This window comes from Mastomys coucha, unplaced genomic scaffold (assembly GCF_008632895.1).
Source record: "Mastomys coucha isolate ucsf_1 unplaced genomic scaffold, UCSF_Mcou_1 pScaffold23, whole genome shotgun sequence".
NCBI classification, from domain to species: domain Eukaryota; kingdom Metazoa; phylum Chordata; class Mammalia; order Rodentia; family Muridae; genus Mastomys; species Mastomys coucha.
This window is the reverse complement of record NW_022196906.1, coordinates 407559-420328: the sequence shown is the minus strand read 5'-3', so window position 1 is coordinate 420328 and position 12770 is coordinate 407559. Positions and strand designations below refer to the sequence as shown.

The 12770-nt window shown below is 37.8% G+C and overlaps 1 protein-coding gene across 1 annotated transcript; it reads right to left on the bottom strand.

Moving 5' to 3' along the window:
* Positions 1-22: 22 nt before the first annotated feature.
* Positions 23-8371, bottom strand: LOC116072579 (caspase-1). Its single transcript, XM_031344046.1, has 10 exons — positions 8165-8371; positions 7369-7635; positions 7047-7109; positions 4735-4847; positions 4087-4260; positions 3466-3700; positions 2888-3028; positions 1674-1783; positions 635-738; positions 23-122 (listed from the first exon to the last, which is right to left on the bottom strand). The coding sequence occupies exons 1-9, from the start codon at positions 8169-8171 to the stop codon at positions 640-642; spliced, it is 1209 nt and encodes a 402-aa protein (XP_031199906.1). The 5' UTR covers positions 8172-8371; the 3' UTR covers positions 23-122; positions 635-639.
* Positions 8372-12770: the final 4399 nt, after the last annotated feature.

Below are 12770 nucleotides of genomic sequence, written 5' to 3'. Positions count from 1 at the left end.
AACAAACAGGATAGCTTTTCTGTTTTGTTTTGTTTTGAGATTTATTGCATCATTTAGGGAATTATTGGCTTCTTATTGGCATGATGCCCAGCATATGAACATAAGAATGAACTCCTGGATTCCTATAGGAAAGAGAAATTACAAAAACATAAGCATTCTGCTGAGATCTGTGCAGAACATAGTAGCACACTGCAATGTTGGTATACACACTGACAACAGAGAAGATCCTACTGAGATAAAATATAGACATATAGAGCATAGGCCTCTCAAATTTTTTTCTCATAACAGCCAACTCTGAGAAAGGACCAAGCACAAAAATCTGAGAATGTTAAGAAGAATCAAAGTGCTTTGTAGACAACTGAAAACATGGTATCCCTTCAGTCTATCCCTGTTTTCTCTGCACATTACACCAGACATAGAAACTTGGGCCAGGTTCAGTTTTGTTACTCTTCAGTGGTCTTCATCCAATATTTCTCTTACTGTACACACACACACACACACACACACACACACACACACACACATACACACACATGCTCACAAGCACACAAGCACACAAGCACACATGCACATACATTTACACATACATATATGTATACACACACAAGCGTATAAAGACATTGGTATGATATACTTAGTCTAATGTCCGGGGAAGAGGTAGAAACGTTTTGTCAGGGTCACCCTTTCAGTCGTGGGCATCTGTAGCCTAGATTCTGGTTGTTCGAATGAAAATCGAACCTAGAAGTAAAAGAAAGGTTTATGGGCATAATTTTCAGAGAGTAGGATCTTGACTCAAGATGGACAAAGACTGCATTGACTAGCATGACAATAAATAATGAAACAAAAACCCATGGCATTTATAAAAACCAAAGTTATGAGAATATTCACCAGATTACTAAATTCTCTTTCTGTAGTTGACAAATATGATGGGCCCAGGGATATTAGATACTACTCCATATTCTACCAATGTAAGAATATAGGTTAATATATATGATCATTTCTTTTTTTTTATTTTAGATATTTTCTTTATTTACATGTGAATTTCTCCATTCCCAGTTTCCCCTCCAAAAAACAAAGAAACAAACAAAGCAACAAAACCAAATCCCTGTTTCCTCCCCTTCCCCATGCCTGCCACCCCACCCTCTCCCACTTTCTGGCCCTGGCATTCCCCTACACTGGGGCTCAGAACCTTAAAAGGGCCGAGGTCCTCTCCTCCTATTTATGATCGACTTTGCAATCCTCTACCATACACATGCTGCCTGAACAATCAGACCCCTCCATGTGCAGTCCTTGGTTGGTGGTTGAGACTCTGGGAGCTCCGAGGGTACTAGTTAGTTCATATTGTTGTTCCTCCTAAGGGGCTGCAAACCCCTCAGCTCCATTGGTCCTTTCTCTAATTCCTTCACTGGGGACCCTGTACTCAGATCGATGAATGGCTGTGAGCCTCTACATCTGTGTTAGTCAGATACTGTCAGAGCCTCTCAGGAGATGGCTATAAAGGCTATTAAGGCTCCTGATTATAAAACATTGACACCATGTATGGATTGTTGACTAACCAATAAATAAATAAATATTCCTTTTGAAAGAAAACATGCCAAGAACTTTTCCATTAGAAGCAGTTTGAGGAGCTAAAGACCAAGGAAGTAGAATTGATAAAGAATGCAGAGCCTCACCTTCCTGAAAATGTCCTCCAAGTCACAAGACCAGGCATATTCTTTTATGTGTTTGATGAGTGACTCAATGAATAGAGAGCCCCGGACAGGATGTCTCCAAGACACATTATCTGTGAATAAAGTACATTCCAAATCTTAGGATAAAACTAACCCTTGATACAGATCTAACCTTTCCACTCTAGGTGGACACATTATAGAGCTTATACTCTATTTTATATTCTGCCAGCTATAAAAAATTCAGTAAGTGTAGGAGTAGGCCATATCTGGTAGGTGTAACTATAGTCAGTAATATAATTTGTAAGCTATTTAGTTAGATGTGAGGCCTTAAGGATATATTTGAGTAAAAGAATTTAGGCCTCAAAAAATGGAAAATTCAAGAAATAAAAGGATCAAGTGAGTTTTAATTAATCCTTAACATAGTAAGTTAGAATTCAAACCAAAACTTTAATAATAAGAATAACTTAATGTGAATGTTTTAAGAATTCTTTAATATTTCACAAATATCACCTTATTCAATTCTTGCCTCAATGACAGTATATTTCTATATGTTGGTGAGAAATTTGAAGATATTTCAGCATGATGAAACAATTAGACTTACTACTAGATGTAATAAATGCAAATGCAAGAATGTAATCTGAATATTAACCTGGTAGCATATATTTGTATTACTTCCAAATATTTGTTTTAATGTATAAAACTCTCACACTAAAACTTACTTGTCTGCTAATATGTAACATAAGCTAACTGGCCTGTATGATTTCAAAAGATTGCCCTGCATCTACACTCCCAACTACTTATAGGAACACTGGGATTACAAATGAAAGTCCAGGTTTTCCTAGGCTCTGAGTATCTCAGGTTAAGTGATCAATCTTCCTGTCACTAAATCCCTATCATCAGGATTCTGTAAACACTTGACTGTGTACAATGGTGTTCTGAGTTAGCTCAATGATGTGCACCTTTAAGATTCTATGGAACTTTAGGGAGGATGTTCATCTATTTAATTCTATGTTATCTTTCATAGTTCTTAGAGATATATTATGCAGCATGAAGAGTTTACTAATTCAGGAAACAGACATGTATGTCTAGTCTGTGTGGATAAGGGGGACTGGATATGAAGTTTAAAAGTGGTCTCAAAAGTCTTACATAATGTTAAGTATAGAGTCCATCTTTCTAACAGTAACAGAGACAAAAATGACCTGTATAAAAACCCTTACCTGGTGTTGAAGAGCAGAAGGCAATAAAGTCTTTCTCTATATGGGCCTTCTTAATGCCATCATCTTCAAAAACTGCATCCGTTAAGAATTCCTTTTCAGAGTCCCCTACTGAATCTTTTAACAATACCACTCCTTGTTTCTCTGGAAAATCAAAACTGATTTCAGATTACTAACAATTTCCAAGGGAATTATTGCTGTCTTGAAAGTTCTTTGAAACCCTATTTCTAAGCATATTAGTCTTTTATTTATATCTATGTATGTATGTTTATGAATATAAATATACACATGTATATAAAATATTTGTTATAAGACATGTCTCATCAATTCCTTTTTCCCTTAATAATTTTTCCAACAGTACCCAAAGATCAATATGTATATTGATTATTAATAATGATGTTCTTTAGTGGAAAATGAAGCAAATATTTACCAATTTGAACTAAAATCCACAGAGTATGTGAGTGGTAAAATAGATGTTTGATATTTAGGAATCAACACCCAAACACCAAACAGTAATGTCTATCTATAAATGATAAAGTCTCAATGGGAATGCCCTGTTATTTTAAACCATGAGCACTCACCTCCACGACATGCCTGGATAATGATCACCTTGGGCTTGTCTTTCATGCTTGGGCACTTCAAAGTGTTCATCATTTGAAAGACTGTGTCAACCTTTAAAATATCTGCAACTTCATCAGAGTATGTGGTCCCACATATTCCCTCTTGGATACCATGAGACATGAATACAAGGAAAGTACTGTCAGAAGTCTTGTGCTCTGGGCAGGCAGCAAATTCTTTCACCTCTTTCATCATCTCCTGTAAGAGACAAGACCAGTGATTTTACATTGTGACTTCTCTAGGGACAGTAAAAGGAGTCCTTGAATAAATACATAAAAATCAGTGACATGGAAATGAAAATTTCTAATTTTCAATTTTATATAAAGCAAGGCTATAAACTATAGGAAATCATCCTGAAATTATTGAGCTGATAGAAACTTTTTGCAATTGGATGTTACATGGGACTTTGGCTAAACCATGTTTGCATTTGACAGGCATGTATAATATTATGTGGCTAGTCATCAGAGAATATCACAGTAGAGAACTAGCAAGACTTCAGTCTTTAGCTTTTGTAACATCTTTTATAGCATTACCTAAGGGGAAGAAAGACATGGATACTGTTTCTATAGCTTAGGAAGTTTTACCAGAGCTGTGAGATTTTCTTTCACTTTCACAGTATAGCCCAGATCCTGCAGCAGCAACTTCATTTCTCTGAGGTCAACATCAGCTCCTTTCCTCTGAGAAAGATGTTGAAACTCTGTGTTGCAGATAATGAGGGCAAGACGTGTACGATTGGTTGTTTTCATTATTGGATAAATCTGTATGAAAAGATTGAATGAACATCCTTGTTTAATTCATTATCTACTTTCTGTGGATATAACAGTTCCTAATTCCTTTCTTTTAATCCTTTCAAGAAACCAACCTTGTTAAAGTTAGATCAAGTCTAGGGAGGAAATTGAATCTTTATTCATGAGAGCTGATGGAGTCTAGAAAACCCCAGGTGGACTCTCAGCATCTGACCTTAATTTTGAAAGTTAAATTTTAAAAAATGAAGGGGAGTTGGTAGCTATGACCTTTAAATTGTAAGAGTGTTTTTTGTTTTATTTATTTATTTATTTATTGTGGGTGTTTCATTGACTGTAGACCTAACAATGGATCCATACATGACTTAGGTTCCTAATCTCTAAATTTGCGACATTGCAATGAACTTGTCTATGACACAGAATTACCGCCCTCCAGGATGGCCTCAGAATTCTTCAGCTTGTTGCATCCTGGATTCTAGAGCACAGTACCTCTGAAGGATTTTCACTCCATAATTTCTCGGCTTTTTCTAAAGGGCAAAACTTGAGGTTCCCACTCAGTCCTGAAAATGTGGCACCTTCTTTGTTCTGTTCTTTCATTGTTTCTGTAAGAGAAGAAAAATGAACATGAGTGCATTCTACTCTAGTGGTCTCAAATCTAGTCTCTTACAGCCTTAGCTACATGTGAAGATGAGTGAGGGTAACCATGAGCTCATTACCCCATTGTAGAACAAGATAGAGATCATTCCAATCCAAAGAGATCCCTAGTGATGTGATGGGGGATCTACCTTGGGATTAGTATTTTGATAAATATTTTAGATAAAAACAAAGCAAGGAGTATTTTTAATGTTTAATATTTATTTTAGAAAGTATTTGAGACTAGTAAAAATTTTAAGTGGTGGAGGTGGGTAGAAAATATTTCTTATATGATTACAGTAATAATTTAAAAAATATGTTTACCTAATGTGTAAAACATTATACACAATAGTAGGCATCAAGTTCTTTTTACAGATGATCCTCAGCCCCAGCATCACTTTCCATTGTGTTTGCACACTAACCAAAGAAGGAACAATATTGAATACATGAACTAGAAGGAAAGCGAGGTAGAATAGCATGGTAAGTGATAAAATTATTATACAAATTTTGAGAATTCATATCAATCATTATTGACTGCATCTATCTCTGAAAAAGTGATTTTACAATCATTTATGTTATTAGCTCTAAAGGTTTTTATTGGATTCCAAGTTCAGTATCATCAAACAAGGTGATAGACTTATAAATGATTTGCTATAAACTTGATATATTTTAAAATAGAAATAATTTACCGAGGTATCTGGAGAACAGTAATTACACAAACAAAATGGGCAGATTTTAACTAATTATAAAAGGCATTTAGATAAATTGTTGTGTATTTAGCAAGTTGAACAAAGTCACAAAAATGGGTTGTAGAAAAGAGTACACACTACTTAGAATTAGCACACTGGAAAAAATGTGAAAATATTTATTAGTTGGTAAAGATGTCTTGCTTCTGCACAAATATGTCTAAAGCAACAACAAACTAAGCAAATTTTATTTACATTAGAGATTTTTAATTAATGCAGTCAAGTATTCAGTTAAATGGGAATGTCACATCAGATGAAATATCTGAGAAAACACATGGATTAATCACCATTAATAGAGCCAGTTGGATAATTGATTTAAAAAAAATACTTGACTTTCTGACATGGGGAGAAAGAATTGTTTTCTCAATGAATTATTTCAGAACTATGGTAGAAAGCTGCTCTTGTGATATACAGTTGTAGTTATTTTTTAAGAAATAAATGAACCTGTTCAAAAATCACATTATTAACAAGGGGTGTGGTGTGTGCTGACTGCCTCAGCTTCCATAATGTAGAGGGGAAATTTCAGAGCAGACCACTTAAATAGGTGTTTTGTCATTTGGGACACACCACAAATAGTTGTGGAAGATGTCTGGCATGGAAGAGAGATCCTTGTTCATTGAGAATGACTATTTTATAATCATCATGAATATGAAACAGTCTTCTAACATGTAAGAACAAATGTGAATATTGACTTTCTTACTGCATTCAATGTTATCTTATAAAGAGTTTGCATTATTGTTACTAGGTCTTAAAAGCTGGTAGCTTTAACTCAGTGATAGTTTTAAATAAATATTGCTATACATATTATTCTTGAACACCCTATAGAATAATGTCTGGCATACAATTGGCATATGATAACCATTTTTCTTCTAGTGAACAAGAAAATTATAGCTGACGTAGATAACTGTAGAGATTCATGATTGGCAGCTACTATGTGCTATGATAACAGGTGTGTGATAAGGTGTTAGAATACTTGAAAGAGGAACTCATTAAAACCTAGCCACAGACTGAAAGTAGGTGGAAGGGGAAAGAAGTGGCTAGACTGCATTTTTGAGTTTCAGATTTGAAAAACTGCCAGTGATGACAGCATTGACTAAGAAAACTGCTAAGAAGTGGCATGGGGAAAAAAATAACAAGTGTATCTTTGTGGGGTGTTCAGATAAAGTGTCCAGAAAAAGTGGGAATATATGCATTGGGCACTTGAATGGTAAGGTTTGGTACCTAACTAGAGAGACTTGGACACAGACTCAGAAAGTTTTGTATGAATACAGAACAACTGCTTTGTTCAAGCAAGATAAACAGAGAATAAGAAGAGGAAAATGTGAGTTACTCATAGCACCCCAACCTCAGTTCAGCCCTTTGAAGATAATGGCGAAAGAGATGAGGGTCCAGCGGGTATTATTCCTCTACAAGTACGTGTACCTGAGGAGGAAGGGTATCCTCCCTTAGAATCTTCTGTAGCAGCAAAAGTTTCAGCCGATGGACCTGAAGAGAGACAAAGAAAATTAATTCACCATAGCAAGGTCATCCTTGGTGACACTGAGGACAATGTGTGCCACAGGAGACAAGGCAGAAGGAATAGGAATAAAGGAGCCATGAGACACAACAGAGACACTGACACAAAAATGGGAGTCTGGAGTTGAAGGTGAGAGGGATGTCTTCAAACCACATAAGAAATATATCAATCAGACGTTGGTTACCCAAATACATAGACTCTAACTTGGTCTAAGATTCAGGCTCTTACCTGATTGAAGCTCCAGAATTCCTGCCAGGTAGCAGTCTTCATTACAAATGTAAGTGATAAAGATTTGGCTTGCCTGGGGCCCCTTTTTAGTGACATGATCGCACAGGTCCCGTGCCTTGTCCATAACAGTAACGTTTGCAAGCTTTATTTTATCCATTTCTTCCTGGCTCAGCACTCTCTTCTCTAAAAGTTCATCCAGCAATCCATTTACTGTCCCTACACTCACGGAGTTGATAAATTGCTTCCTCTTTCCCCTCAGGATCTTGTCTGTTTAAGACACAGAATTCTCAAGTCAAGAAAACAGTTGAATGTTCCTTTCATGTAGTAAAGATAGCATACTCTCTTTCAGAGTGAATCAGCAAAATGTCCCTTTCACATACGTTGTTTCCCTGCTCGTTTTTTTTCTATCTCTGCTGCACATTTGACCTTCACCATTACACAAAAGCATATAGCGTGAGACACACGTCTTTCTGTTAGAACTAAAGAAGCATAAATCATTTTCTTTTGCCACCATCTCTGTCACACATCCAGTTCCCTCTGACTGACTAGGTACACTTAATAGTTAAGACTGCTTAAATGATGGCAACAATGGCAGAATACAAGTAAAGCACCATTTCCTTTCTGACTCTAGCCAGAGATTAAGCATCCTCTGCTCAGACTTCTACAGTCTTCACTTTGCCCAGATTCAGCTCACCTAAATAACTCCAGAAACTAATGATGGGCTTTCAAAGAAGCAAGTCCCTTTCCAAGTGACTTACTCTCCAAATGAGCACCTTTAATAGTCGAGAAAACTCACCAGCCATGGCGTTTCTCTTCTACACTGCAGAGCTTCTGAAACCGAAAGCATATAGTTAGTTCCTTTCCAACAGGGCGTGAAGGCAGATTGAGAAATAACCACAATTGCTGTGTGCGCATGTTTCTTTCCCTAATTAAACTTAGGTTTAAATGCTCAGGTCTGGCAAGGAGTCAACCATGGAAATGATCTTTCCTCAACCCTTGGAAGAGCTCAGGAAAGGAAGGGAGTGAGTCTTAGTCATCAAGAAAGAAACGAGCTGTGACCAAACAAGTCCGGGAAGAGAAGGCAGAGGAACTGTGGGATTGACAGGAGAGGAACGAGTAGGCAGGGAAGGCTGCCACAGGTGTTTCTGCTCCAGGGCCGGGCCTGAGACTCTGGGATCAGAGCTGGGAGAACAGACGGAGAAGAGAAGATCTGTAGTCACTATACTGTTTTCTGGCTTGTGAGGCCTCTGGACTAGCAGGGGTGCGTGTTAGAGTTGGGGGCTGGAATTAAGTAAGGAGTAGTGGAAAAAAAGCGTATGAGGCAGGACAGTAGAAGTAGGCTGAAGCTTCTGTTCCTCTTCCGTTGCAGAGTTAGACAAACAGCAGGACTGGACTCGCAGGAGCAGAAGCAGAGGTGTGTGTCTGATGTCAAACTACTTGCTTCCCTGGAAGAGGAGGCCCTTGAAGAATCAAGGGTGCCTGCTGAGGGAGAGAGGTCAAAGGGTGTAGGTAGGGTCGATAAGGATACATCAAGATGAACTGCTTGTGTCATAAAAAAAACAAAACCAAACAACAACAAAACCATAGGTCTTACCTTAAAGGTAATAAATAGTTTACTCTTTGAAGACCAACACTCAAGAACACAGACTTAGGTTTCCCCAAATTCCAAGTTCCAACATGGAAACAGTTTCATCAAGGTTTTCTAGTTTTGGAGAACAAAGCAAGATACAAATCAAGGCAAGTATAAAATGCATTAGCAAGTTTAAAAAACAGACTCATTGATGTGGGGGAAAGCTTTGCTCTAGTCATAAAGTATCACCTTGATGACAGTCTTAGCTTTCTGATTGGTTAAATCGCAAGTTCTTCTATGTTATTAGTTTCTAAGAAGTTATTATCGCAAGGTGTTACTTCAGATATAGAGTGGAACAAGGAATGGCTGTTCTATAAGGCTAACACTAGTCTAAGATGAAGTAGTTACCATCTGCACCTACAAAATTCCAACCTTTCTACAGTACAGCAATTCCAATCTGTCTGTCCAGCTCAGCAGACACAAAACCTCCCAGGAGGTTTTTATTCACATCCAGACATAATTTGTTTTCTGGAATTTTCCCTCACCATTGTGACTAGATGCCTAGTTCTTGGCTTCTTTGTTTTGTTTCCTGTAACATACATATTCAAGGAATATAAGCTTTATTTAAATTTAAATTCTTGACAAAAGAAAGGAATGGTCTTCAATTCTGGCTTTATCTGTTACAAGCTATATCTGCAACAATAAAGCTGAAGCTTCGAGAGAGACACCCAGGCTTCTCACTCACAGTAGAAACTCTAGTCTAGGAAGGAAGACAGGGATTTAGAAAACACAATTCCACTGAGCAGTTATTAGGGGAAAACCATGGCAACACACAAGCTGGGCAATGCTGGGTCAGGTGGTAAAGGGAAGGTTGTGACGCTGGGGTATACACTGGAAGAAAGAAACAATTTACAACACCTTGAATTATGAGTTGGGGTGTTGTCCTGGATAGTTTTATATTAAGTTGACACAGGCAAAAGACAAAAAGCCTCTTCACTTTGAGATAGCCTTGTAAATGTTTACTACGAAATAAGGAAATCAAGTAACCTTGCTTTTCCACAATCTTAGGGTGCAAAGGTCCAAACCAAGCCCTCCATAAATCCTGAAAGTGCTTAGATTAGATATAGAAGCCCTTTACTCTGTTTTTAGGTGTGCTTAATAAAAATGTTTCCTTTATACCCAAACCACAGACAACTATGAAAATTAACATGAATTTAACAAATAGAAAGTTAAGATTTGATAAGAAGAACAGGTATTTTGGACAGTAGTTGATATGCTTCTAGTATGAGGGATATTGGAAAAGATACTGATTTTTGACACATAGGAGAGGCTCTTCTACAGCTAGCCTGAGAGGAGTGAGAACTCAAGATTTCAGTGTCTGTGCAGGTGGCTATGAAGAAGGGACACCTGACAAAAATATGAGATATCAGGGTGAGGTCAAGGAAAGTATTCTAACGAGAGAAGTCAGATTTTGATGCAAAATCTAGAGTCTCTAGTACACTAGAGACTTACAATGAGAATTCCTTTATCCCACAAGGACATTGGATGTGCAGATACTCTTGTTAATCTGACTGGCTTTTTAAATACTATAGGAGACCTTCATGTGTCTTTGAAGCTGTTTGAGAAGTAGTTTAGTTGAGAAAGGAAGGTATGCCTTTTCAGGGAGAAGGTGTAGCCATCATGTTCATGGAAACCCAGAAGAAATCAAAAGGGTGGTAACAAGTAGAGTTGCTGTAATTCAATAATTGCTGCTCTCTGACATTGAATGTAATATGACATTGAATGTAATATGTCTCATGTTCTGATGTTCCTGCCTCCCTTCCAAGATGATTGTGTTCCACCTTTACTGTGAGTGAAAGTAACTTTTGTGTTTCTTCATTTGTTCTTTTAAGTTATTTGTCATAAAATTGGTAAAAGTAACAAATGTGGCAGGTAAGCTGGCAACAGGAAAATACTATCTAGGAGCATGTTTAATATCTATTAAATGAAGCTACTTGAAATATTCATTTCTTTTTTCCTTTTCTTTTCTATTTAAAATTATTTTGTACTTTTGTGTTAAGATGTTCTTTTTTATTGAATATTTTCAATATTACATTTTAAATGTTATCCCCTTTCCCTGAGACACCCTATCACATCCTCCCTCCCCCTGCTTCTATGAGGGTATTCCTCTATCCACCCACCCACTCCTACATCCCCACTCTTGATTCCCCAACTGGGGCATCTATGGAGCTTTCATAGGACCAAGGATCTCTCCTCCCACTGATGCATGAGAAGGCCATCCTCTGGAAAGTAGGCAGCTAGAGCCATTTGTTGATGGCTTAGTCCCTGGGAGTTCTGGGGGTCTGATTAGTTGATATTGTTGTTCTTTCTATAGGGTTTCAAACCCCTTCAACTCCTTCTCTCCTTTCTCTTACTCTATTGGAATCCCATGCTCAGTCCAATGGCTGGCTGCGAACATCCGCCTATGTATTTGTAAGGCTCTGGCAGAGCCTCTCAGGAGACAGCCTATCAGGCTCCTGTCAGCATGCACTTCTTGGCATCCACAAGAGTGTCTGGGTATGGTCTGCATATGGGATGAATCCCCAAATGAGACAGTCTCTGAGTGGCCTTTCGTTCAGTCTCAGCTCAACACTTTATTTCCATATTTGCTCCTACGAGTATTTTGTTCTCCTTCTAAGAAGGACCAAAGCACCCACACTTCGGTCTTCCTTCTTATTGAGCTTCATGTGGTCTATAAATTGTAACCTGGTTATGTGGAACTTTTGGGCTAATATCTACTTATCAGTGATTGTATACCATGTGTCTTATTTTGTGATTGGGTTGCCTCACTCAGGATGATATTTTCTAGTTCTATCCATTTGCCTAAGTATTTCATGAATTCATTGTTTTTAGTAGCTGAGTAGTACTCCATTGTGCAAATGTACCATGTTTTCTGTATCCATTCTTCTGTTGAAGGACAGGTTCTTTCCAGATCCTGGCTATTATAAATAAGGCATCTTTGAACATAGTGGAGCATGTGTCCTTATTACATATTGTAGCATCTTCAGGGTATATATTATGCCCAGGAGTGGTATAGCTGGATCCTCAGGTAGTACTATGTCCAATTTTCTGAGGAACCTCCAAACTGATTTCCAGAGTGGTTGTACCAGCTTGCAATCCCACCAGCATTGGAGGAATGTTCCTCTGTCTCCACATCCTCGTCAGCATCAGCTGTCACCTGAGTTTTTGATTTTAGCCATTCTGACAGGTGTGAAGTAGAATCTTGGGGTTGTTTTAATTTGCATTTCCCTGATGACTAAGGATGCTGAACATTTTTTTAGATGCTTCTTGGCCATTCGATATTCTTCAGTTGAGAATTCTTTGTTTAGGTCTGTACCCCATTTTTAATAGGGTTATTTGGTTCTCTTGAGTCTAACTTCTTGAGTTCTTTGTATACATTGGATGTTAGCCCTCTATTGGATGTAGAATTGGTAAAGATCTTTTCCCAATATGTCGGTTGCCTTTTTGTCCTTTTGACAGTGTCTTTTGCCTTACAGAAGCTTTGCAATTTTATGAGGTCCCATTTGTCGATTCTTGGTCTTACTGCATAAGACAATTGGTGTTCTCTTCAGGAATTTTCCCCTGTGCCTATGTGTTCAAGGCTCTTCCCACTTTCTCCTTTGTAAGTTTCACTTTATCTGGTTTGATGTGGATGTCCTTGATCCACTTGTACTTAAGCTTTGTACAAGGAGATAAGAATGAGTTGATTTGCATTTTTCCACATGTTGACCACCAGTTGAGCCAGCACCATTTGTTGAAAATGCTGTCTTTTTTCCACTGAATGGTTTTAGCT